We start from the raw sequence: 27,911 nt of genomic DNA, 5'->3' as shown, positions 1-27,911 counted from the left end.
TTCGTCACCCAAAAGACATTAGAGATGGTGCCTGTCTGATATGTAAGAGGAGGGAGTGCCAAAGGGCAAGTGCTGCCATGCTGATGGCTTCACTCCTGCATCACATGGAATGGCTCTCCTGATGAGATGGTATGTGGTAGAGGTTCCGTCTTGCAGAGTGCAGCAAATGATAGAGATGTAAAATTTCCGGAAATTTTGAAGCCATGGGGGAAAACTGGTTTTTTCCATTCTGTTTTTTTGTTCCAGAAAAAAATGGAAACTTTCAGAAAAATTGAAAAAATGCAATATAGCACTTTTTACAGATTGAAAGTCACTTTGTTACTTCAGGAACATAAAATGTAATCATGTACAAGTTGGTTTGGCATAAAATTATCACATTTGGTATATTAAAAGTACGATTTACTCAGTTATTACAAACTGAATTTACTTTTTAAAAGTTTTACTTTTTTTGTGTAACGAATGGATCTGCAAGATCCTAAACTGCAAGGAACCTCTTTCGTTTTGCCACTTTATGAGGAGCAGGCAAAAAACAATGAAAAAAACCAGAAGAAACCATCAACATTAATAACAAAGAAAATTATTTGTCTCCACTAGTTCTCCACAGTGTCAAGCAGACATAAAACATCCCTTCCCATAAAAAGAACTGAGAAAAGGGGGGAACCAAGATTCAATGAAACATTTTATTCATCATGCTAAAATAAAACATTCCATAATCAATTTTTTTCTAATTTTTCCAATTTTTCGGGAAAAAAACCCAGAAACGGTTTTGGGGGGAAGTGTGTGTGTGGGGGTATTTTTCCCCAAAAAAGTTTTCTGGGTTTTTTCATCTCTAGTGCCTTCACATCTCTGGTGATGGATTGGGTATGCAACAGGTGAGCCAATCTTTTAGGTACCCTGGTCCCAAGCTGTATAGGGCTTTGAATACCAGAACCAGCACCTTGAACTTAACCTGATAGCTAGGGTTAGGGTTAGGGTCACGAAGAGCCTGGCTTGCCACATCAGGCCAATGGCCCATCATAGCCCAGCATCCTGTTTTCACAGTGGCCAGCCAGGTGCCCGAAAGGGAAGCCTGCAAACAGGTCCTGAGAGCAACAGCAGCTCTCCCCAATTGTGATTCCCAGCAACTGGTATTCAGAGACTTTACTGCCTCCGGCAATGACCATAGAACCTAACCGTCCTAGCTAGTAGCTGTCGATAGCCTTATGATCTAATCCTGCACATTAACAGACAGTGGGGGTACATAATTTCATTAAGGCCTGCTCCTGAGAAATTTTTGCTGAGACCTGCAGCTGTGGATAGGGAGTGATGGGATCTGACCAGTCCTTATCCCAGATTTCAACAGTTGGCTTTGAGTTGACTCCTTGCCTGTCCCATATATAAAATATGCTGTCACCGTGGTTTGTCCAGCTTTTGAGAAGGGCTGATGAGTCGCCCGTGGTGGTGAGGTGAGTAGGCCGATTTTCCCATGAGAAAGTAGCTCTTCTTTCTTTTCATCAGAAATGGGATGACACATTCTCCCCACCCCGAGGCTTTGTACTGAGGGTTTAAAAACCCAACATTGCTAAAGTGAGATGCAATGTTTTAAGAAAGTTTAATGGCAAGCAGGGGGATCTTCTCACGTTGCCACCATCACGCTAATCTCCAGCCGCTTCATTTTTCCGTCCTTTTGGTATTTGAAATCCTTTTTTTAAATCATTTTTTAATTCCCTGCTACAGTAACTTGCCAGAGTGAAAACAACCTTAACAGCAAAGAAATGTGCCTGTAAATTAACACCATGCCTGATCGAAATGGCCTGTTCCCCAGACCCTGAACTGAGTCAAAGAATGCTTGAGCCGATTGATCTTGTGGTTAAACTGATTAAAGCTTGCAAATCTTAACGAGAATATTTCAGTTTTGGTGGCCTTTTGGTTTTTATGTCTGTCTGTGTTTTAGGCAACTAATATTAGAAGTCCTTTTTAATTTCCTTCTCGCTGTTAGTCAGCGTTTCTGAGAGAGCTTTTGCTAGCCCGGTCGAAGGGATGTGGGTGCAAAAGCAAGCTGAAAAGGTTCAATTTGCGTGCCGCTTCTCAGTCTTGTTTGGAAATTAAATACCTTGCAGAAGACTTTAAATTAACCTTCCTCTAAAGCTTTAACCCATCAAAGCTTCAAACTGTTTTTTTAAAGCATGTTCCTGAAAGTTTAGATGCATCTTTTTTGAAAAGGTCTGAGAGAGAGAGAGAGAGGTTCCCATATTACCTCTACAAAAATTGTCAGGTGGGGGGGAATTGAGGAGAGAGAGCACAGGGAAGCCAGCAGCTTCATCTTCTGATGACCAGCCTTTGTGTCATTTTGATTTATGGTTCACGCTTCAGATTCCCAGTAATTTGAATTCCAGTCTCTGACCACAGGCTCTTGAGGGTCCCTCTGTCAAATGTGTGGCAACCAAATGTTTTGTTCCCAAGTCATCAAAGGGCTTTCTAATGAGATTCCTAATAGGGTTTTTCTCCCCCACTCCCTCTCTTGTTGGAACTTGCCCTTTGCAATTAATAGCACACACCCCACACCTTTGCTGAAATTTATTTATTTTATTTTTTTATTTAATTTAATTTATATACCGCCCTAAGCCCGAAGACTCTCTGGGCGGTGTACATAAAAGGTAAAAGCAGGCACAATATATAAATACAATAAATATAATAACTCAAAAAAACAAAAACACACAAACAATACGAGAACCAAACAACATCCAGAATACAACATAGTAATAAAATACTGTAAAAATACACTTTAAAATGCCTGGGAGTATAAAAAGGTTTTCACCTGGCGTCGAAAAGATAGCAGCGTCGGCGCCAGGCGCACCTCATCGGGGAGACCATTCCACAGTTCGGGAGCCACAACCGAAAAGGCCCTATTTCTAGTCACCATCCTCCGAGCTTCTTGATGGGATGGTACTCGGAGGAGGGCCTTAGATGTTGAGCGCAGTGTACGGGTAGTTTCATATTGGGAGAGGCGCTCCACCAGGTATTGTGGTCCCATGCCGTGTAAGGCTTTATAGGTCAAAACCAGCACTTTGAATTTAGCCCGGAAACAAATAGGAAGCCAGTGCAGACGGGCCAAAACAGGTGTTATATGAGCGGACCTTCTGGTCCGCGTCAACAATCTGGCCGCTGCATTCTGGACTAACTGTAGTTTCCGAACTATCTTCAAGGGCAGCCCAACGTAGAGCGCATTGCAGTAGTCCAATCTAGAAGTTACCAGAGCATGAACGACTGAGGCGAGGTCGTCACTGTCCAGATAGGGACGTAGCTGGGCTACCAATCGAAGATGGTAGAAAGCATTCCGTGCCACTGAGGCTACCTGAGCCTCAAGAGACAGGGAAGGATCGAAAAGAACTCCCAAGCTACGAACCTGTTCTTTCAAGGGGAGTGTAACCCCATCCAGAACAGGATGAACATCCACCATCTGGGCAGAGAAGGCACTCACTAACAGCGTCTCGGTCTTGTCTGGATTAAGTTTCAGTCTGTTAGCTCCCATCCAATCCATTATCGCGGCCAGGCAACGGTTTAGTACGTTAACAGCCTCACCTGAGGAAGATGCAAAGGAGAAATAGAGTTGCGTGTCATCAGCGTACTGGTGACAACGCACTCCAAAACTCCTGATGACCGCACCCAGCGGCTTCATATAGATGTTGAAAAGCATGGGGGACAGTACCGATCCCTGTGGGACTCCACAATGGAGAGTCCAGGGTGTCGAGCAGTGTTCCTCAAGCACTACCTTCTGTTGACGACCCACCAAGTAGGAGAGAAATGGAGAGAAAAATTAATGATTAGGCTGTTGCTCATCTCGAAGCCCCTTTACAATGCTCCTTGGTGTTTGTACTCCCTGAGCATACAGGAGTTACATGTGAATGCAGGGCCATATACCAAATCTGAGCTTCATCTTACTCCTTTTTTAAAAAATAAGTTTCTAGTCCTTATGGTCATTTTTTGAAATCTAAAACACAAGCAAGCACTGTAAAGTTTAAATCAGCCTGAACAATTACAGAACACTCGAGAGTTAAGATACACATTTAAAACACTAAATTGAAAATAGAGTTTAATTTATTATAAACAATTTATAAAACTAGTATAAACTCATTAACAAACTCCAACATGCAAATTCAAATCAATGCCCATACAAAATGAAACACAAAAAAGGGGCCAAACACATTTCAACAGGTGTCTTCTTCAGTGGCCTTGTAACTGATAAAAGTATACTTTCTTTCTTTCTTAAATGAGGGCTGACAATTGTGAATTTCAAAAAATTGAAAACCTGTTTCTTCCTATGAGCGTATTTTGGAAATAATGAATTTCCACCCAAACTGAATGATCATCATATGCATATTGACGGTGTTTGGTTGCTTTTTATTTCATTTTGTACGGGCATTGATTTGAAGTTGCATGTTGAAGTTTGTTAATGAGTTTATGCTAGTTTTATAAATTGCTTACAACAAATTGCACTATTGCCAATTTAGTGTTTTTAATGTGTAGCTTAAATCTTTTCTTTGAGCATTTTTTAAAAAATCTACCTTTATATTTGGCATTTATACTTTACCTTACAACAAATTATTAAGGCAGCTTCTATAGTTTAAAAAGCAGTCAACCATTATTGCTGTGACAATAAACCCTTGAAAGCAGAGCTTGGAAAGTTCATTTTAAAAAGGAACTTGTTCTAGTTCCAAAAAGGAACAATTCCTGTTCATGTTTAAACCTTTACAAAATGCACTAGTTTGGTTCATGAGCAGTTGACAGTTCAATTCAAGTTCATCCAAATGGTCCTTGGCCATTTCCGCCCAGCATTCACAGTGTTAAAAGCTGCTGTGCTGACACGCAAAGAAGTCTAAGAAAATTAAAAAAACACACGCGCACAGTGGGATGTGAATTGTTTAGTTTATTTCCCCCCAACAATTATGATCTTTAAGCTTCAATCAAAGCCTGAAGAGTCTAAAGAGTTGTGTTTTTTTAAAAAAAAAACCTATATAAGATGATGAACTTGAAGATGAACTAGAAATTATTCAAAGCTTTACCCCCCCCCCAAACAAACGTGATTCACGTTCAGTTCACTCAGCAATTATGAAAACTGTTTTCAGGTGTAGTTCAGCGATTGTTTGGACTGATTCAGTGAGCGGCATGAAACCAAATGAGTCCGTTCCGAGCACTGCTTGAAAGCGTGCAAGCAGTGCCACCATGAAGAGAGAGAGGCCACGTGAGATGCCCAGGCGCCAAAGTGTGGGCCTTCAGCGTCATACTTTGCTCTCTGCCTACTCACTCCACCCCTGATCTGCTGCCAGCCAAGATAACTAGCAAGATCAGAATGATGCCAAAGCAGTAAATATTCTATCGGCAGTGACAGCTGTATTGCACTTCCTCTTTCAGAGGTAGAATTGATCGCTCTGCCTCTGATGTTCAGACCGTGATGCTTTTGTACCCAAAGTGGCACCCTCTGTGCATAAGAGGGCATATCAGCAAGCTCAAAGAGACCCCAAGTTTTGGGGAAATAAAGAAAATCGATGAAAACCCAGGGGTGGGTGGTTGTAAGGAGAAGACCCAAGCCAGGGACTGAGCATGGCATACCAATATATTTTGTGGGTTTTATACCAAGAAGATGCAGCTATGCAAGAGGACTCATGAGTCATCCCCATTAACCTTAGGGAGTCTTGTCCGTGTAGTCTAGCCTAGAACCCCAGTAGATCTGCACACTTTAATGCACAATTTCTGCCTGCACCATGGAACTGGTCGCCCAGAGTGCAGTATTTTTTGGACCTGCCTATTACTAAGCTCCTTTGCACTTTGAGGTTTGGGCATGTTAACACCGATTTGTGTGTGTGTGTGGGGGGTTGCGTCTGAACCCAACGTGTTCATAAGACACACTGTCTGCTTGGTACTGTTAAAAGAGCCACTCCATCCTGGTTTCCTTTTTATCTCCGCCTGTACGTAACGTTAACTTCATAAATAGGAGCTTATGGAGAAATCTTCTGGCTTGGGCCAAACCATGATGCATGGTCCAGTTGACTTTGGAAGAGATGGATCTGTAAGAGAGAAGGTATGGACCCTGGATTCCTTCCATGAATCTGAACGTTCCACGTTCAATTATCCTTATAAATGCCCTTTTTACATCTTATTTTTCATTCCTGTTGCAGTGTGGTTTCTGTGGGTTCCCAAACTCCAGCCTTCCTCCGCCCCCATCTCCTCCCATTATAAAGTTGTTTGCATTTCACTGGAAGAACATTACTAAACAAGGCCAGTTTTCAGGTGCCTTGACGGATATTTGCAGCTGCTCAATACAACGTGGTCTGGTTTCCTCTCTGTCCACTGGCAGCCTTGCCAACCTGGGGCCCTCCAGACATTTTGGACAACAACTCCCATCAGCCGTGCTGGGCTGTGGCTGATAGGATTTGTAGTCCGAAACGTCTGGGGCGCCAGGTTTACAAAGGCTGGGTTAGACCTTTCTTGCCAAGTGCTTTAGGCAAAGCTCTTGAGAAACAGTGGTGTAGTTGCAATAAGTTGGCTAAAGCCAACCTTTCCAAACCGGGCACCCTCCAGATGTTTTGGACTAAAGCTCCCATAATTCCTGGCTGTTGGCTCTTCCTGGCTAGGGCTGATGGGAGTTGGAGTCTAACAATATCTGTAAGGCAGTGGTTTGGGGAAGGCTGCTTGGAGCTGTCAACTTCGGTTGGTGGCCTAGCTATGCCCCTATCTGGACAGGGATAACCTGGCTTCAGTTGTCCATGCTCTGGTAACCTCCAAGCTAGATTACTGCAGGGCGCTCTACGTTGGGCTGCCTTTGAAGATGGTTTGGAAGCTGCCACTTGTGCAAACTGCAGCGGCCAGATTGGTAACAGGGACCAAACGGTCCTAACATATAAAACCGATTCTGGCCCGCTTGCATTGGCTGCCTGTATGTCTCTGAGCTCGATTCAAGGTGCTGGTTTTAACCGATAAAGCCTTACATGGCTTAGGACCCCAATATCTGATGGACCGCCTCTCCTGACATGAACCCATCGATACACAACACTCAACATCTAAGGCCCTGCTCCGGGTGCCTACTCCGAGGGAAGCTCAGAGGCTGGCAACAAGGGAGAGGGCCTTCTCAGTGGTGGCCCCCAAATTATGGAATGGTTTTTCTGACGAGGTGCGCCTGGCGCCAACACTGTTATCTTTTTGGCGCCAGGTCAAGACTTTCCTCTTCTCCCAGGCATTTTAGCATGTGTTTTTAATTTGTTTTTAATTTTTTATATATATATGTATCTATCTATATCTCAGGTGTCAAAACACCAGAGTATTATTTATTTATTTTATTTACTACATTTATACTCCACCTTTCGTTTCATCATAGAAACCCAAGGCGGCTTACCTTTCCAGGCGGTCTCCCATCCAGGCACTGATCACAGCTGACCCTGCTTCACTTCAGCAGGAAGCTGGCCTCATGCGCCTTCAGACCATAGCCTGGGAGACCGCCTGGGAAGGTAAGCCGCCTTGGGTTTCTATCATGAAACGAAAGGTGGAGTATAAATGTAGTAAATAAAATAAATAAATATTACTCTGGCGTTTTGACACCTGAGATATAGATAGATACATCTATAGTGATAGATCGATCAATATATATATAGGTATCATTCATTCATTGGCGATTACTCGTGGCTGAGTAAGATTGTCTTCCAAGATAAGGTCTTTGTATACTCACTCACTCACTCACTCTCACACTTTAGGATCCATCCTATTCTTACTGTAAATGGTTTAAACTGATTTTAATATTGTGTTTTTACGTCGTTGTAACCTCGCTGGGATTTAATGGTGAAGAGCAGGTAAGTAATCTAATAAATAAAATAAACTGTAATAATAAAAAACAGACATTTCTGCTAGGGTGCAGTTTGGATTTTCCTGCCTCCTTTTGGGGGTCAAATATGTGCCATCGTAGGAATATAGGCATCTGCCTCACACCAAGCCCTTAGAGGCCTCGGTAATTCAGCAGTATATAAATACCATAAGTAAAAAGTCAGACGCTTGGTCCACCTAGCTTAGTATTGCCTACACGGACAGGCAGCAGCTCTCCAGGGTTTTGGGACAAGGGTTCTCCCCCAGCTCTAGCTGCGGATGGTTGAACCTGGAGCCTTCTGCCATGCAAAGCAGATGTTCGGCCGCTGAGCTTTGGTCTTGCAGCGGCTGGGCTTGGAAACGTTCCTAGGTTCAATCCCTGGCAGCACCAAGTAGCTCTAGGGAAAGCTTCCGCCTGAGATTGTGGTCCTCGGCCTAATTTCGTGTAGGCGGCAAGGAGGGAGAAATGAGGGGAATGCGGGTGGTAGAAAGAGGGGGGGCAGAGAGAGAAAGAGATGGGAGGGCAGAGCCACTTTTGGCTATGGTATGAGCCCTCCTGGCATTTTGCCATTGAAGCTACTCACCCCTGGGATAGATGGTACTAAGCTAGACAGACCAATGGCGTGACTTGACATCAGTCAGGTTCTGAAGTCCCTCCTTTGCCCAGAAAGCTGATGCAACCTCTCGGGCCAGTGTTTGGGAATCGTCATTGTAGAATTAAATCGCATCAATGGATATATAAAGTTTGTCAAGGTAGGGGCTGGAGGTGTGAGTCACTCGCCCTCTTGTATCTCCCAAACCCTTTCTCTATAAGGAAGGGCGGCAGCTTTGGCAATTTACCATGACGCCCCCTCTCCACCCCGCTGCCTGTGAGTCATTCTCGAGGAAGGTTCGTGTGGGAGCGGATACCATTGTGAAATTTCGTGCTCCGGAGAGGATGATGACAGAATCGCACCTTCATCATGAACAGCAGGAGCTGTGAAGCCTCTGGCCCGGGTCCCAACAAACTCTGCCCTTGCTCGGGGCTCCGGTTTCCTAGCTGATTCCTCTCCACCATATACATGCCCATTCACACCCCGCTGCCCGGCGTCACATGGCAAACTGCTCTTGAAACCCAGGAAGCTTTCAAAAGCAGCCTCTGCGTGAGAACCTTTTTCTTCCATGTTAAAATGTGAAGGAAAATAGCTACAGGGATCCTAGCACATTATGGGAGAAGTTTATATTCTGTGGAATCTTGATCTCGGGTGTTGTGTTTTTTAAAGCAGAGGGTAGGGAACCCTTTGTCAGCTCAAGGGCCGCATTCCCTTCTGGGCGACCGTCTGAGGGCCACATGCTAGTGGTGGGCGGGGCCAGGGGCAAAAGTGGGCAGGGCAATTAATGTAATTTATTTTACTGTTGTACAGTATACTACTTTCTGCACTCACTCATTTGCACACCTCTCTGTCTTCCAGCCAGGCAAGCACAAGACATCATCAGAGTGCAAGGGCACATTCCAGCCAGCCAAAAACAGGGTGAATCAGGGCTGGAAGTGGGGGTGACCTGGGGAGAGGGGGGCGTGGCTTGGGGGAAGAGCCCTGAGGACCAGAGAGAGAGGCGCGGAAGACCCTCTTCTGCTCCCAGGCCTGAGGTTGCCCACTCCTGCTTTAAAGGAATTGAAACAATCACAGTTACCAATTTTTTTTTATGTTTGTACCATGCGTTCGGTGTTCAGTGAACCCAACTATTTGAAGGAACACTTTTCTTCATATTCCCCAGTATGATCAGAGAGAGTGTGTGTGTGAGGTCCTTTTAGCAGTGCCGCCACCACTGGCAAGCAGAGTCAGTGGTGGTATCCCGTCTCTGGAACTCCCTCCAGGGGAAAATCAGGCACTTCCCTTCCCTGGTTGCGTCAAGGAGGAATTTGAATTGTTTTTGGGAGGGAGGGGGTAGGCATTGTTAGGCACTGGAGTTTTAGGACTCTCATTTTAGCCACTCTATACTCCCCTCGCTGGATCGTCACCTTGTAGTGGTGAGTGGGCTTGCGCATTCCGATGAACCCTGTGAGCGATGCCATTGGGAGTCATGTACTCCCAGCAGGGTCACCCATGGCGGTAAGGTCGAGGGAGAGGAACCAGACAAAGAATGATCCAAGAAAGTCCTCAGCGGCAGAACAGGTGGAGGGTAACAATCTGTATGTTACAACGGCTGTGAAAGCGGATGAAGGCTGCAGCAGATAAAACACTTGGTCATGGTATTCATGCCATTGGATCAAAGCCTTTTTCTGTCAAGATTGTGTGTTGATCGTCGTGCGCCGATCTCCCCACATAAAACAAATTCACGCACAAGCATCTTCGTCTTCCAAGCACTCTATACTGGGTATTGTTTTATCTGATGGTATGTTGTTAGCTGACCTGGGCACCCTTTTGGAAGGAAAGGTGGGGCAGTGAGAATCGTAGAGTTGGAAGGGGGCCTATAAGGCCAACCCTGTGCTCAATGCAGGATTCCAGCTTAAAACATACCTGACAGGTGGCTGTCCAGCTGCCTCTTGAATGCCTCCAGGCTTGGAGAGCCCACCACCTTGCTAGGTCGTTGGTTCCGTTGTCGTACTGCTCTTAACAGTTAGGATGTTTTTCCTGATGTCCAGTCGAAATCTGGCTTCTTGTCTCTTGAGCCCATTATTCCGTGTCCTGCACACTGGGATGATCAAGAAGAGATCCTGGCCCTCCTCTGTGTGACAGCCTTTCAAGTACTTGAAGAGAGAGAGGGAGGAGAGACAGTGTGACTGTGTTGGGGGGGGGTGCCCACAGGCCCAAGAAATGTGATGACCCATATACTATACCGCACTAGCCGAATCCTTTTCATGTGTAAAGGTCCTCGAAATAGTGCTCCGCATCTCCAGTTAACTCCAGCTAGCAGGGGTTACGAGAGATCTCCAACCGGTGCCTCAAAGAGTCACCGGTGGTCAGAGGAGACGAAGGCAGTCCAGATGGAGGGAGCAACTTGGCTCTGTATAAAGCAGCACCGTATATTCAGAAGTACCTCTTTGAGTTTGTTCCCAGCTCAACACTTGAAAACTGAAATTGTCGCTTTGCCAGTTTTGCAGAGCTGGACTCCCTTGCAAGCTTGGGGAGGAACTATAGATCGGTGGGTAGGACACCCGTTTCTGAAACCCTGCAGAGCCGCTGCCAGCCAGTGTAGACAGCACTGAGCTAGGCAGCCAATAATCTGACTCTGTGCAAGGTAGTTTTCTGTGCTCCTTTCCCTTGTTATGCCCCTGGCTAACTTCTCCCAGCTTCCCCTTCTTGTACAGGTGCTCTGTGCTTCACTCTTTACCTTGAGGCTTTGTCCTCAGGGCTGACGTGCTTCATGGTCTGGCGCCTCCTTCGTGCTTGTAGAGTCCCTGCATCCAAAATTCTTGAGGGGCTGAAAAGGGAACACTGATAGGCTTCACCACCTTTGTAAAATAAGCCCACAAATGTTATATTAGGATATTAGCCCCTTTTTTGCTTTGTTTTGTGTGTGAGAGAGCCAGTGTGGTGCACTGGTTAAGGTGTTGGATTGAGCCTTGGGAGACCAGGGTTCGAATCCCCACACAGCCATGAAGCTCACTGGGTGACCTTGGGCCAGTCACTGCCTCTCAGCTTCAGAGGAAGGCAATGGTAACCCCCCTCTGAATACCGCTTACCCTCTTCATAGGGTTGCCATAAATCAGGATCAACTTGAAGGCAGTCCATTTCCATTTTTTCATGTGTGTATGTGAACTATCAGCATGTTACTTATTCACTGCAGGGCTTGCCTATTCACCCGTTCCTCCTTTTTTTTCTTTTGCAGGGTCCACACATAGCATCAGTGACGCTTGCTGCTTACGAATGTAACTCTGTGGATTTCCCCGAACCACCCTATCCCGACCAAATTATTTGCCCTGACGAAGAGGGGGTTGAAGGATCAATTTCTTTGTGGACCATCATCTCGAAAGTCAGGCTGGAGGCCTGCATGTGGGTAAGAAACTTAAACAGCCCGAGCAAATACATTTTTTAAAAATTCCTTACGTTGGAGTAGCGTTGCAAATAAGCACAAAACCATTGCTTTAATCCTCCGGTTTTCACTAGCTCACCTGTTCCCCCGCGTTACCTGCATTGAGGGATTTCTGGCCCAAAGGTGGCTGGGAAGAAAAGAAATGCCATCTCTTTTGCCTGGAATGTGACTTGCCACAGGAGACTAGGCACGTGGCTTTGTGGCATTTTCAAGCCTGAATTAGGATGAGAAGACGAAGGTGGGGCTGGGAAATAATCACATTCAAGCTTGCAAACGTGAGAACGGCCATCTTGCCAGCTTGTCAGGAACTTTGCATAGCAATGAGCCTGTAGAGAAGGGTTGTCTCTCTTAAGAGGATGCTTCATACTTCAGAAACGTTGTTTTTATCCCTATGCAAAGTTAACTTGACCAGTCGTCGAAAACTGAGATTGATTTTATTTCTTTTACAGTTCCTTTACCCAGCTCACAGCCCTGCTTTTTACATTAACCTATGCGTTAAATGCAACTTGGTGGCACTAAAGCAGAGATTGGGCAACCCTGTTTTTCAGTGGAGGGTCACATCTGCCTTGGGAAACTTGGGCCGCATCCAGTACATGCTTACCTGGGAGTAAGTCCCATTGAACCCGATAGAGCAGTGGTTCTCGGTGCGCTGTAAAATATATAAAAAATTTCTGGCGCACTTAGTGTACAAAATTAAAAAATAATATATTTTAAACTGTGAATAAAAGTTACTTAAACTATAGAAAGCTATTACTTACCGTATACAAATAGGTTTCTTCTCATTTTTAAAATATACTTTCATACTCTTTGAGGCACAGCTAGCCACCTCTTAGGGCGCACCATTTGAGAATCACTGCGATAGAGCTTACTTGTGAGTAGACACGTATTGGGTTGCACTGTCAGAAAGCTGCCTAATCCTGAAGGGGTAGCCATTGTGGTGCCCCCCCCCCCAAGATGCCGTTGGACTCCCAACTCCCATCAGCCCCAGTCAACATGGCTAGTGGCCAAGGGTGATAGGTACTGTAGTCTAGCAACCTCTGGAGAGCACTGTGCTGGCTACCCCTGGTCTACACAGACTGTCACCAGCTCTCCAGGATTTCAGACAGGGAGTCTCTGCCGAGGCCTCCCTGGAGATGCCTGTGGGGGTCAACCTGGGACCTTCTTTTGCAAAGTAGATGCTGTAACCACTGAGCTATGGCCATTCCCCAAGGCTACACTAACAACATTTGAGTGCGTGAGGATGGAAGAGTCTGTAATAAGATACAAAGATGAGGAGGTGGCATTTCCAGAGAGAAATGGGGCGGGGGGGAGAGAGAGAGACAATGAATAGGAATGAGATAAGAGGGTGGCTGAATTCCATAAAGTTTGAAAAGGACATCTCGGACAGAATCAGCTTGGAGCTCGTGCATTTTCCCTTTGAAATTCTTCCTGCGTAACATCTTGAAGCAATTAAAGAATACAAAAAACCCCAAACCAACAGTAAAAACATATATAAAACAATTTCATACATCTCGCTACCCTGGGCTCCTTTATGAAGGCAGGATATAAATGTAATAAATGATAATTATTATATAAAAACATGCAGTTTTCTACATAAACACGTATATGACACAATTCCATGTACATATATACTAACAATTTAATATACAAATATAATGGCAAATCCAACACAGATACAGGCTGGGCTTAAAAACCTCCACTTAAAAGGGTTTGTTAAAACTGGACGGTCTTCCAAGAGTCGACCAAAAGATAGCAGATAAGGCGCCTGTGCGTGATATGTAGTGGGAGTGAGTTCCAAAGGGTAGATGCCTCCACGCTGTAGGCCTGGCTCCCTCCATGGTAGAGAACGGACCCTCCTGATCAAGGTGGTATCTGCAGGTGGTCCTCACTTGCAGAGCACAGTGACGGGCTGGGTATTGAAGGAGTGAGACAGCCTTCTAGGTGTCCCGGTCCCAAGCTGTGGAGGGCTGCGTTGCTAGAGGTCTCACGGCAGGAAGAACCATGGGCAACGGAGTGAGAGACAGTGCAGGTTTCAGACACCGGCTCCTGGTTTTCTGCACGTGAGAGATGGGAGGCTGCTGCTCAAATGGATGTGTGATGAGCCGAAACATTTTGCAGCCTTTCTCTCTCTCTCTCTCTCTTTGAGTTGCATCCTCTTCCAAGGCCTCCTGGCATGGAGGGCGCTCGCAAGAAAAAGAGGCTGCCAAAAGAGGGTGTGTTGGGTGACTTGTGTATTTCCCTTGAGGGGGGGCACTTGCAGTTAGCTGATGTCGCAATATGTTTTTGTTCCCTTGCCCTTGTTTATGTGAGTGCACAAATGCTGCTTGCTAATTTCCTGTAAGCTAAACTATGCTGGCAGCTGTATCTCTCTCTCTCTCTCTCTCTCTCTCTGTTTTTCCCCCCTTTGTCCTAATTGGAATTAGGACTGGAGAAGCAGCCAGCACGTGCACAGAGTGCTCTGGCTTCCGTTTCTGTCCTATCGCTATGTGAGACTGTACCTACTTTTTCCGGGAATACTTTGCTAATCAGTGACTCTTCATTTCGGTTCTTTTTTTCAAAAAATTGTGTCCAGAAAGACCTGAGTCCCTACTGACACGTTACACCCCCTTACAAACATGCAAAGGGTTGTATTCAGCTAAGTCCTACGCAGAGGAGACCCATTGAAATGAATGAACCTGAGTTCATTCTATTAACTTCCATGGGTTTACTCTGAGGAGGGCTAGCACTGAATGCCACCCCAAATCTAGATTCAAACAGCCAGAAGTCGTATGTGGCATTGTAGTGCTTCAACTAGGGAGATCCAGGTTCAAATCCTGCTCAGCCATAAAGGTGATGTTGGCCCAGTCTCACCCTCTCTTCTTCAGCCTAAGCTAACTCACAGGGTTGTTGTGAAGATAAAATTGGAAGGTGGGATGTTTGTGCCGCCCTGGACTCTCCCAGGGGAGGTTGGGGAATAAAAAGTTCATTAAGAGGAACAGGACAGCTATTGGGGGGAAACACACACACACACCCCTGTCACAGCATCCACACAATGTTGTTGGCATAAAAATGTCAGCTCATACTTTTCGTACACTTAACCTATTTCCCCTGAACATGGAAAACCCAATAAGTAAAAAACAGAACAAAACCTGTTATATATCCACAGTCATCGCTGGTGTGGAAGCTCATTAGCACATTTATTTTGGTGGGTGGTTTATCGCCTGCGTGATGACGTTTCAGCGGGGAGCCTCTTTCATCAGGCCTGGCTGCCTCGCCATTTTTCTCTGTCCACAGCTTGCCTCGCCCTGAAGGCACATCTGAAATTTAGGCCACCAAGTTTGGCAGCACAGTCTCCTTCCTGTGAGAGATTATCTGGGAGACTAATGGCAGTACATAAATCAGGCTATGTATATGTATATATAGGGGTCTAGTGCAAGACCTTTTCATTACTCTTGCTCAAGCCTTATGCAAGTCAGATAAATACATGGTTTTGAGCAAAACCTTGCTATTAACCATTAAAAAAAAAGGAAAATATCTCCCTAATATTTTGTTTGCACTTGGGGAACTCAGAAGAATTTCATGTTTCGATTTTAACCACAGAGTCCAACCCTAAGATTTAGAGAAAATACATGGTTCCTTCCTATTGCCATCAAAATTAGCCATCCATTACTAAAGGGTCAAGAAATAGCCCACCATTACTAAAGGGACTACTGAGTCAAATTTTCATGTGTTGTTTTGCAAACCCCTTAGAGACTGTCCTAGAAGTATACAAATATGTAAACCAGGGGCTGTGTCCCTGTACCCTTTGCACACCAACCCCATCACCCTGGGCACTCCCAAACCACCCCCTAGGTACTCCCCAGGCACTCCTAAACCATCCCCAAGACACCCCACTTGCCAACCTCCACTCAGTAACCCCCAGTGCCTCCACTCCAGCTCTTAACGGGTCCAAGCACACTCCTCTTCTGTTACTGCATCACCGCTGCTGCCATGCACCGCTGACCCCAGCAAATGCTGCGGCCACGCAGTGCGCCTAAGTCACCACCCTGCCTAGGCTGCTTACTGGCCTCCTGCCCAGATTGTCGTTGCCATCACTGTGCAGTGTGCCTAGGCTGTTTACCTGTTTCCTTCCCGCACCCATGGTCTGGAGCAAAGGGAGGCCTTGCAGTAACGACGCCAAGGCCTCCCATGAAGTGGGTCCACGTGTCGGCTTGGCCACAGCTGCCCATGCACTGTCCAGCTCCCTGCTTAGTCTTGCCCCCCCCCAGCCCTGTGCGGCTCAGTCACTCTGCCGTTCACAGCACCACCTGTCTCTGACATAGCAAACTGCAGCGTGACACGGTAGGGGCTCACATTTTTATGTACAGTACATAGATCATAAAGTAAACTGTAACTAAAAATAAAGGGATAATGCCCCATCTAAAAAAACACACCTAGAAACAAAAAACCCTTCCTGCATGCAGAATACTAGCACATCAAGGACTTGTTTGTTACTCCATCGATATCCCACTTTTCTTTCAAGGACCTCAAAATGTTGTACATGGTTCTCTCCCTCTCCCTGTGAGGTAGGCCATGCTAAGAGAGTGTGACTGGCCCAAGGTCACTGAGTGAGTGCTTCATGACTGAGTGTGGATTTGAACCTTGGTAGTCCAGGTCGTCACAATAACCCTGTGAGGTAGGTTAGGCTGAGAGATAGCGACTGGCCTCAGATCACCAAGTGAGAGCTGCATGGCTGAGTGGGAATTTGAACCCAGATCCCGGTCTGACACTACAACCACTCCATTGAGCTAGCTCAGTTGTTTGCTTGCAGGGCTAGTTTTCTACTTGTAGGGAGTTCAAGTGGCTCTTGATTGCAGTGCCAGATTTAGGCATAAGCTAAACAAGCTGCAGCTTACAGCCTCACAATCCGCAGGGGCCTCAAAAAATTTCAGAATTTTTTTGGGGGGGGCTTTTAAAATTTTATGTGTACTCAATATATATATATATATATCTGGTGTAATTTTTTAACAAAGGGCCTCCAAGCTTTATATAGCTTAGGGCCTCACCAAGTCTAAATCCGGCGCTGCTTGATTGTATCGGGCTCCTCAGGTTTTGAGATAGTCTTCAGAGGTCCTGCACTCTGGCCCACCATTATGATCTGTCAAGTAGGCAAGTACCAGAGAGGGCCTTTTCGGTAATGGCCCACACCTTTGGAATTTTTTCCCCAGGAAAATACACAGGGTCCCATCAGTGATGGATTCTGAAAAGACCCAGAAGACTTAATGCCACTCTGTTTTAGTGCTGCTTCGTAAATATATTGTTCCTTATTAAGCAAGGGCAGCCAGCCCTTTATAGGCCAAGGAGTATGTTTGCATTTTTGAGTGAGGGCCATGGGCACCAGCTCCTCTGGTCTCTTCTCTATAGGAGTTCCATCTCTCTCTCCAAGCACCATGTCCATGTCACTACTGGTCTGGAGTGTTTGCACCTTGCGTTGGGTCAGGGGGACAGACTGGGGATTCTGTTGGTGTACCGCCCACCCTGCTGCCCAACAGACTCCCTAACTGAGCTGACGGAGATGGTCTCGGATGTATTGCTGAGATCCCCCAGACTGTTGGTGCTGGGGGATGTCAACATCCATGCCGAGGCCGTCCTATCTGGGGCGGTTCATGGTTTCCATGACAACCATGGGGCTGTCCCAATACGTTACTGGCCCAACATACGTGGCAGGGCATACTCTAGACCTGATTTTGGCAACTGGACATGGAGATCTGAATGTAGGGAGTCTTACATCAGCCCCTTTGTCATGGACAGATCACTGCTTGTTGAAGTTTAGACTTACAGCGACTTTTCCCCTCTGCAAGGGTGTGGGACCTATTAAGATGGTCTGCCCCCGGAGACTCATGAATCCGGATGGTTTTCAAAAGGTTCTGGGGAGTTTTCCGGCTGATAGGACTGGCGCTCCTGTCGAAGCCCTGGTCGAACTGTGGAATGCGGAGATGACCCGGGCTGTTGACACGATTGCTCCTGCGCGACCTCTCCTGTGTAGAGCTCATACGGCTCCATGGTATACTCCAGAGCTGAGAGCGATGAAACAGTCTAGGAGACGGCTTGAGTGCAGATGGAGGCGGACTCCTGATGGATGCAACTATGCATTAGTAAGTGCCTATACCAAGTTGTATTTAGGGGCAGTGCGGGCAGCAAAAAAGCAATATTTTGTTGCCACTATTAACTCTTCTATCTGCCGTCCGGCGGAGCTTTTTAAAGTTGTTAGAGGGCTATTACATTCTGGCCCTAAGGACGTGATTGAACCGTCGAAAGCACGCTGTGATGAATTTGCTAGGCACTTTCAGGATAAAATCTCTTGCATCCGTCAGGACTTGGACTCCAATGTTATAGCAGTTGAATCAAATAAGGTATCCGGAGCACAGCCGGGTCATGATTTTTTGGATGAGTTTCAATTGGTGCAGCTTGAGGACGTTGACAAGGTGCTTGGACAGGTACGTGCAACCACTTCTGTGTTGGATCCTTGCCCCTCTTGGCTAATAGAAGCTAGCAGGGATGGAACAGCCGGCTGGGCCAGGGAAGTGATTAATGCCTCACTGCGTGAGGGAGAGGTCCCTGGCTGCCTGAAGGCAGCGGTAGTGAGACCACTTTTGAAGAAATCTTCCCTGGACCCAGAAAATCTTAACAATTACAGGCCGGTAGCAAATGTCCCATTCCTGGGCAAGGTTCTAGAGAGAGTGGTTGCGGACCAGCTCCAGACACTCTTGGATGAGACCGATTATCTGGATCCATTTCAATCGGGCTTCAGGCCCGGTTTTGGCACGGAGACGGCCTTGGTCGCCCTGTATGATGACCTTTGTCGGGAGAAAGACAGGGGGAGTGTAACTCTGTTGATTCTCCTTGATCTCTCAGCGGCTTTTGATACCATCGACCATGGTATTCTTCTGGGGAGACTTGCGGATTTGGGAGTTGGAGGTACTGCTTGGCAGTGGTTCTGCTCCTACTTGGCGGGTCGTCTCCAGAAGGTAGTGCTTGGGGAACACTGCTCAGCACCCTGGGCTCTCCAATATGGAGTTCCGCAGGGATCAGTTCTGTCCCCCATGCTCTTTAACATCTACATGAAGCCGCTGGGTGCCGTCATCAGGAGTTTTGGAGTGCGTTGCCATCAGTATGCTGATGACACGCAGCTCTACTTCTCCTTTTCATCTTCTTCCGGTGAGGCTGTCAAGGTGCTGAACCGATGCCTGGCTGCGATAATGGACTGGATGAGAGCGAATAAATTGAGGCTCAATCCAGACAAGACTGAGATGCTGTTAGTAGGTGGTTTCCCTGACCAGATGGTGGATGTCCAACCTGTCCTGGATGGGGTTGCACTCCCCCTGAAGGAGCAGGTTCGTAGCTTGGGAGTTCTTTTAGAACCATCCCTGTCGCTGGAGGCTCAGGTAGCCTCGGTGGCACGGAGTGCTTTCTACCAACTTCGGCTGGTGGCCCAGCTACGCCCCTATCTGGACAGGGAAAACCTTACTTCAGTTGTCCATGCTCTGGTAACCTCTAAATTAGATTACTGCAATGCACTCTACGTGGGGCTGCCCTTGAAGACGGTTCGGAAACTGCAGCTCGTGCAAAATGCAGCGGCCAGACTGATAACCGGGACCAGGCGGTCCGAACATATAACACCGATTCTGACCCGCTTGCACTGGTTGCCTATATGCTTCCGGGCTCGATTCAAGGTGCTGGTTTTAACTTATAAAGCCTTGCACGGCATGGGGCCACAATACCTGATGGAACGCCTCTCCCGATATGAACCTACCCGTACACTGCGCTCAACATCGAAGGCCCTCCTCCGGGTGCCTACTCAGAGAGAAGCCCGGAAGGTGACAACAAGAAAAAGGGCCTTCTCAGTGGTGGCCCCCGAACTATGGAATACTCTTCCTGATGAGATACGCCTGGCGCCAACATTATTATCTTTTTGGCGCCAGGTAAAAACCTTCCTCTTCTCCCAGGCATTTTTAGCATTTTAGTATTTTTAGTATTTTAGCATGCAATATGTATCTCAGTTTGTGTTTAATTATGTTTTAATTTTTGATATAACTAATTTGTTTACATTGCTTGATATGCGGTTTTAAGTGTATGTTAGATGTTTTATTTGTTGTAAAACGCCCAGAGAGCTTCGGCTATGGGGTGGTATAGAAATTTAATTAAATTAAAAAAAAAAATCTCCTCCCTGGTTCAGCCCCCACATGAACATAGAGGCAGAGAGAGAGAGAGAGAGAGAGAGAGAGAGAGAGAAAGAACACACAGAGACTTTGCTTTTCCAAGAGATTTGGGTAAAAATCAGGTCCAGTAGAATTACTCTGAGCCTTGAAAAGCACATAGAGCTGAAAAAGGAAGTGGGAAAGAGTGTCGTTCTTCCAACTTCCTCCTTCAGCTCTACCTACAACTCCTGCATGACCAGGCAGACAGTGAGTGGGGTGCCCAAAGCCTTTGTGGACATTGGGGGAAGACCTCAAGGGCACCATCCTGCCCATGGACACCATGTTGGTAACCGTTGAATTAGGGTTTTTAGGGTGGTGGTTTTAAAAAATTGTTTGGTTGACTTTCTGTGATCTTACGGATCTTTTCATCCACTGCCTTGAGGGTTAACAAAAGGCAGGTTAACAATCTTTTAAATAAAATAGATGATTGACATTGGGGAAATTACTCAGCCCCATTCTGCCACCTTGTACTGCTGCTGTTGTAGATCAGATGTAATTTCCACATAAATTTGCTTGGGGTCAGGATGACGGTATATGAGGAGAAAATGGCAACGCTGGCATGAGGGATAGGTACACAGTATGAAAATTGGGGCAGTATTTCACATGGATGATGGAGGAGGCTGCCCATTGCATCTCGGTGGTGAGCCTTTCCTCTGGGCATGCTTCCTCCCAATCAGCCTCTGCTGGGGACAAGTTTTTTGCTATATCTTTTTTTTTTTTGCTGAAGAGTGACTGAATCATCCAGGTTGCAGAGATGTAACAGCATTACCTGCCCTCAAGGGCCAGAGCAGTGACTCATACAGAGACATGTGGGTGAGAAGGAACTTTTGGCTGTGTCTCTTCTGTGGAGAATGAGTGAATCGTGCATCTTGAAGAGATGCAACAGAATTTCCTGTCTTCCAAGGGCCAGAGCAGTAACTCATACAGACTCATGAGTAGGATGTTAGTGGTTGTTCTTTAAAAGTAACCCTTTTGGTTTGCAAGAGTGAAAGGACCCTCAGTTTTACTTCTGGGGTGTGGGGGGAAGGTGCCTTGGCTCTTGGGACTTTGGGAAATATTGGGGGATCTGTTTCATAGGCTCATATGATCACTGCTTGTCTGAGCTGTTTTGCAACTCTTGCCTTATGACCTAGCTAATTCAGGGAAAGTTCATTTCCAGTACGTGCAGGGCAGTCTTTTTCTAATTTTTCCCCTCGGTTAGCAACAAGAAGCCAAAACAAAGTGACATTTTTTTTTTTACAATGGAACAACATGACTTTATTTTATTTTGCTTTTGCATCATCACTCTGACAACGTAAACTTGTTCCAAACGAATTGTTTGGAAGGGGAGAAGAGGGAGTGGAAATAGCTGCCCCCTGTTCACAGGCTCATGCTTTGAATCGGCAGCAGCAAACTGGAAGATTACAGCTTTGTAGGCATGAACCCGCTTTAAGTGCTCCTTTTGTTCTGTCCCGGGGTGGAATTAGGACTCCCATCTCAATGCTCTTTCCTCTCCTACTGTATGGGGATGTGATGAACGCCTTGACCTGGGTCGGTGTTATGGGAAGGCGCAAGGTGATGGTTGGGGAAATGGGGCTGGAGATTTGGGTGGTAGCCCTATGTTAATTGCAGTGTCCAGTTCTGCACTTAGCAGTTAAACTGAAGAAACAGCAAGAGTGTCTTTTGGTTTGCACCGCTCAAGCTACATGCGTGTCTGTGCGAACTGGAATTTTCACTGGGATTGGCCCCCTGAAGCGTATAACTGTCATTCCATCCGCATTGGTTACTGATTTAGGAATGTAGGAAGCTGCCTGTATATCTAGTTCCAGGGTGGCGAACTTCAGGGCTCCCCGTAGGCCACATCCTTCATTGGCCCTGCTCTGTACGCCCCTTGACTGTTTTTGCGTGGCTCGAATGCCTCCTTGAACTCTGATCATGCCTGTGGCTTGTATGGACAGAGGACTCAGAGGGATTGTGTTTTGATTCAGTTCTCGTTTCAAGGCAAATCTGTCAACTTCGCACGTTCCAAAAGGACAACCGAAACACACAGGCCTTCCTTTGAAATCCGCACTTACTTTTCCCATGCAGTTCGCCGACCGACGTTTACCACCCATGTCTATTAAGGGGAAAGTATGCCTAAAAATGGAGTATGCAAGTGAAGATAATTTGCAGTGTGGTGAGAAATGGCTTGCAAACGTGGGTACGTTAGTCAAAACTGCCTCCAAAATGTGTTTACTAGGACAAATTTCCACTAAAATGCTGGAGGATTTTTTTAAATTGCAAATTGCTGCGGAAATGTGGAGAACTGAATTTCATGTTGGAAAGATGAGACGGAGAGAACTAAAATTGATAGCTCTTTCCATTCGTAGTAGAAACGATTGTACAAATTTAAAATATACATTAGTTGCTCTGTCCGTTCTTGCCTATGGCATGTGGTCCCTGGAAGGCTGCCTGGAAGGGAATGTGGGTTGAAAAGGGTTCCTCATCCCTGATCCTATTCAATATGATTTGTGTGTCTGCCCTAGTAATGTTTACTCTGACCGGCAGCATCTCTCCAGGGTGTCAGGGAGAGAGGTCTTTCCCATCAACTGCTGCCTGATCCTTCTAACTGGAGATTCTGGGAATTGAACCGGGAACCTTTTGCATGCAAAGCATATGCTTTGTCACTGAGCTGTGGGGGCCTCTTCTTGAGACAGAGAGAGGGAGGGAAATGTTGTTGGTTGTTCTGTTTTTCTGTTTCTGGGGCAAAGTCAAAGTGCTGGTTTTGATGCTTAAAGTCCTAAACCAGCCTTTCTTAACTAGTGGGCCACCAGATGTTGTTGGACCACAACTCCCATCAGCCTCAGCCCGCATTGCCAACGGTCAGGAAAGATGGGAATTGTGGTCCAACAACATCTGGTTGCCCACTAGTTGGGAAACACTGTCCTAAACCATCCAAGGCCAGGATATCTTGTCTGACATGTACCTAATGCTGCACTTACATAAATGTAAGGACGGGGTCTTTTTGGTCATGGTGCCACAACTATGGCATGCTCTCCAAAGCATGTCAAAGCATGCTTATTTGTCAAAGCCCTTAAAGCAAGCTGATGCTGCTTCATTTTTTAAAAAGGTGGATTCATTCCCCTCCTCCCCAGTGGTGTTTCTCTCTCTCTTTTTAATGCTGCTTTTTTTGGGGGGGGGGTGCATTTTTGTCCTGGTTCTAAATAAGTGCTTAGGATTTGATTGTAAGCTACTGAGGGGCGCAGGGGGAGTGAAAGGTGGGATATGAAATGATACGAAATAATTGATGATTGAATGATGATTATGTTATTAAATAAGGCAAGGTTGTCCTTGGAACCAGAGTTTGCATCAGCTCTTGATCAGATGAGTCGCATTTGTGTTTGTCTTCTGACCAGTTGAGCCCTATTTGGGTGGAATAATTCCCCCCCCTTTGCAAAACTGGTGGGTGGGTTTTTTGGTGGGTGGGGTGTGTGTGTGTTTGCTTTTCACCTTTGTCACCTCCCCTGATGTGCTGCCTGGCTGGCTTCCTTTGAGTCATCCAGAGGCAGCTTTCTTTGACGGGGGACCTTTCTGTAGCCACCTGCTCCCCGCCTGTGGCTTGTGTGGCTCCATCTGTGAAGGTCTTGAATGGAGAGCGTTGCCTTTTTGGACAGGAAGCGTTCTGCCTCTCTCGATCTCTTTATCCTTACAGGTGAGGAACATGTGACTTAATCTCCACACAAGCATTTCTTGTGTGGGGGTTTATTTAGAAGCCCAGTGCTCTTGCGACTGGTTTACACAATGCCAGAAAGATGTCAGTGCCTCTCGCTTCTATGGGTAACATGATGTTGTGGGTCAGGAGCAGGGAACCCCAGTCCCAGGGGCCAAATGTGGCCCTCTAGGCCCCTCTACCAGGTCACCCCCTCTCTGGCCCCTTCTTTTGCACCCCAAGTGTTTTCACCAGGCTGAAACGTACGCTTGAACTCTGATAATCGCTCTTGCTTAACTGGATGGAGGATAGAGAGCTTGGTGTGTGTGTGTGTATGTAGAAACTCGCCTTCTGTACAGAGGTAACATTTGCCATGTGGTGTCATGGTTAGAGTGTCAGACTGGGGACCTTGGGGGACCAGGATTCAAATCCCTCCTCAGCCATGAAGCTGCTGGGTGACCTTGAGGCCAGCCACTCTCTCTCAGCCTAATCTACCTCACAGGGTTGTTGTGAGGATAAAATGTGGAGGGGGGGAACCATGCTTGTACGCCACCGTGTACTCCTTGGAGGAAAGGTAGGATATAAATATAATAAAATAAATGTAATTCTTTGCCCACTTTGGCTTCTGGCCCTTCCCACCGCTAGCATGTGGCCCTTGGTAGGTTGTCCAGCGGGGAATGCAGCCCTCAGGCTGAAAAAGGTTCCCCACCCCAATGTAGGGGGTATACCCAGTTTCCTCTTTTCTTTGGGGGGTGGGGAGGATTATATGAATCAGGAGCATTGCATGTTGATTACATTTCACGCTGCTTGCATATTCTGATGAGGGGTCCGCCTACTCCCCCCCCCTCCCCGGAACAGGCACCTGCATCTGCTGAAGAACCATCAACGAGGAGTAAGTCTAGAACCATCCCTTGCCCTATATCGTTTATAAAATTCAACCCCACAAAACCCCATCCTGCAGGTCGAAAAGGTGGATTTGAATCACCAAATGGACCCAAAAAACCCTCTCTTCTCTCTCTCTCTCCCCCCCTGCCCCCCAGTTGTGCTGCACGCAGTACAGACGATCTGCATCTGGATAATAATGGGACAATTAAAACTGCAAGAGTGTTGTGGCCTGTGTGTGTGTTTTTTTTTTTTTTAATCTGGGCGCATGTTTCTTTCTTAACGGACCTTAACACTTAGACTAACATTAAAAAAATAATCATAATTAAGGTTTCAGACCAACCTGATGGTTTTGCTAGAGTACACAAAGCAGCTGCGATTCTCCCCCAGCAGCTGCCTGCGGGGGCGGGGGGGGGGATAAGGAAGCAAGCCAAACAACGGATTAGAGTTTGCTTGAAAAAGGATCTCTATAAAAGGGTTTGTCACTCAGGAGCAGCTCTGAGCAAAAGACATCTGCCTGTGGCCGAGGTGGACCCCTCCTCCTGCCAGCTGTCCCGATCATTGTCCTCTGTACCTTTCCTGGTTTTGGAGCCACCCCTTGAATCCGAGCCAAGCTTCCTCTTGGATTAACCTTTGATTAGCCAGATGGCCCGTGTGGATCTCCCCTCTCTCTCTCTCTCTCTCTCTCTCTCTCTCTCTCTCTCTCTCTCTCTCTCTCTCTCTCTCTCTCTCTGTGTGTGTGTGTGTGTGTGTGTGTGTGTGTAAACACCGCCCCCCCCAGAGGTGTGTTTCAACGGCCAGATTGAATTGATCTGTGTTTTCTCAGGACAATTAAAAAAAACCAAAATCTGCTTCTCCCTTGTGGTAGAAAGACGACTTTAAATCCCCCGATATGCCTGTTGGTGGAGGGAATGCCAGGGCTCGCCGCACCTGCTTTGAAACCAACGTTCTTAAAGGGAGGGAAGGTTTTGACCTCTGTGAGGACATAGACAAAGAAAGAAATCTACAGGCTTGACGGGTTCTCCGTTGTGCCGATGAGGATGAACATCCCTGGCCCTCCAGGTGTTGTTGGACTACAGCTCCCATCAGCCCCCGCCATCATGGCCATTGGTCAGGGATGACGGGAGTTGTAGTTGAACCGCATCTAGAGCAGAGCCGGGGAAACATCAAGCCTGGGGGTCAAGCACGGCCCTCCAGGCCCCTCTGTCTGGGGGACTCTCCCCAGGCTGCACCCTTCCGAGGCCACACTTCTAACCATCCCCACTCAGTTTCCTCCATGAGTGTTTTTGCCTTGCTGGAATGGCCTCCTTGAACTCTGATGATGCCTTTTCTTGCTTGCCTGGGTGGAGGACAGAGAGGGGTGTGTGTAGCAACTAGCCTACTGTACAAAGGTAAAACTTCCACTCATTGCTCCACCCACTTTTGCCTCTGGCTCCTCCCTACCTGTGACCCTTGGTAGGTTGCCCAGATAGGAATGATGAAAAAGGCTCCTTGCTCCTGCCCTAGAGCCAGGCCAGTCTTAAGTGCTGTTAACTGTGATGGCTACATTTACAACCCGCTTCTTGGAGGTCTTTGATTGGCCTCTGTGGGGAAGCAATGCTTAAATAGATGAAGCTTTGATCTGATTGAGCAGGACTCCTTGAATGTTCTTTGTCTTTTCCTCTGGTGGATGCAGTGGCGATGCTCAGAACATGCACAGAGCGCAAATCTTTTCCTTTTCTCAAAATCATTGAGACAGCAGCCTAGCCTCTACTCAGGTTAAGCAGCACGGCTTAAGAGCTTTGATCTGATGCCTTTCTCTTTGCAAATCCATACATTGGCAAGAATTCTGATTTGAAAGCCCTTGTGGATAGATTACACGCACTTCAGGCTCGTGCAGTACAGGACCAGAAATGCCAATAAGATGTGCAAGCTTGTGGGACGTTTCATAAGTAATTACTATAGCCTTTGAATTTTAAGATTTGAGAGACTTTGAGAGTACCTGGTGCCTTAGAATGGAAATGAAATGGAAAGGACAGATTGAGTTTTTAGAAGACAAAACGTTAAAACATTATATTTCAAATTTTATATTTCAGGGCATTACCATTTACCCCATTCCTTCTTCCTTTCACTCCATTAACATGATTGTTTGATCCTGGATCTTGTTAGGATGCTAAAAGTGGCTTTTGTTCGTAATGACTCAAAATTGTTTTTTCTTAAAAAAAAAAAAGGTTACAGAACTTCAGGGTTACAATATACAGAACCAGATTCCCCCCCCCAATATCAGAATTTAGGATCACCCAGCAAAATTATGAGCAGTAGATTTGGGACAGAGGAAAGCACATCTTTGCACATAAAAGTTTAATTAATTTATGAAAGTTATTACTACCACAAGACAGGTCGTCACAGATTTAGAGAGCTTTAAGAGGGTATTATACATCAGTGGTTGCCAGACCTTTTTTTTTTCCCCCACGGACCACTTGAAAATTGCTGATGGTCTCCGGGGACCACTTGGATTGCAATTGTAACGTGCCGCCCTAGATGCTGTATGATTTTTAATTGTATTTTTAATGCTGCTTTTATTTTATTGTGTTTCATTGTTCTCACTCCGTAGAATTAAAACTGTAATGCAATATAAAAAATAAAAGAAGCAATAGAAGACAATTAAAAATCAATATGAATATTTAATGTGGGCATGCCATAGACCGCCTGAATGAAGCTCATGGACCACTGCATTAGGTAAAATTCATGGAAGATGGATTTCTCTATGACTGTTAGGACACCTCTGTTATATTTTCAGTGCCTATTGAAGACTTCCCTCTTTATTTATTTTATTTATTTATTATTTTATTTATACCCCACCCTTCCCCCCAGCAGGAGCCCAGGGCGGCAAACAGAAACGCTAAAAACACTTTAAAACGTCAGAAAAAGACCTTAAAATACATGAAAACAAAACAACGTTAAAAACATTTTAAAAAAAACGTTCAGTAAGCCTTTTAAGTAGAGACCTTATCCCAGTCTGTGTCTGTGTTGGAATTGCTTTTTAAGATGTTTTTAAAGCTTTTTTTAAAAAAGATGTTTTTAAAGATGTTTTGTTTTAATATGTTTTTAATGGTTGCTTTGTTTTAATATATTTTAAAGTCTGTTTTTATGATATTTCAAGATGTGTTTAGTGTCTTTTGTTTGCTGCTCTGGGCTCCTACTGGGAGGAAGGGAGGGATATAAATCTTAATAAATAAATAATAAATAAATATACATTGACGGAATGTAACCTCTAGGATCAGAGGTAGCCTACCTCCGGATACCTGTTCCTGGAAAGCAAC

The 27,911-nt window shown here is 46.0% G+C and overlaps 1 protein-coding gene across 4 annotated transcripts in view; it reads left to right on the top strand.

The window, feature by feature from the left end:
* The window catches only part of VMP1 (vacuole membrane protein 1), a 132,011-nt gene that overhangs the window by 35,830 nt on the left and 68,270 nt on the right, over positions 1–27,911 (top strand). For all 4 annotated transcript variants that reach the window (XM_061605404.1, XM_061605405.1, XM_061605407.1 and 1 more), the window contains exon 6: positions 11,641–11,808. In XM_061605404.1, coding sequence (XP_061461388.1) covers positions 11,641–11,808 — 168 coding nt within the window. The remainder of the gene's footprint in view (positions 1–11,640; positions 11,809–27,911) is intronic.

Source organism: Rhineura floridana, chromosome 21 (assembly GCF_030035675.1).
Source record: "Rhineura floridana isolate rRhiFlo1 chromosome 21, rRhiFlo1.hap2, whole genome shotgun sequence".
In the NCBI taxonomy this organism is placed as follows: domain Eukaryota; kingdom Metazoa; phylum Chordata; class Lepidosauria; order Squamata; family Rhineuridae; genus Rhineura; species Rhineura floridana.
This window is presented reverse-complemented; position numbering and strand designations above follow the sequence as displayed.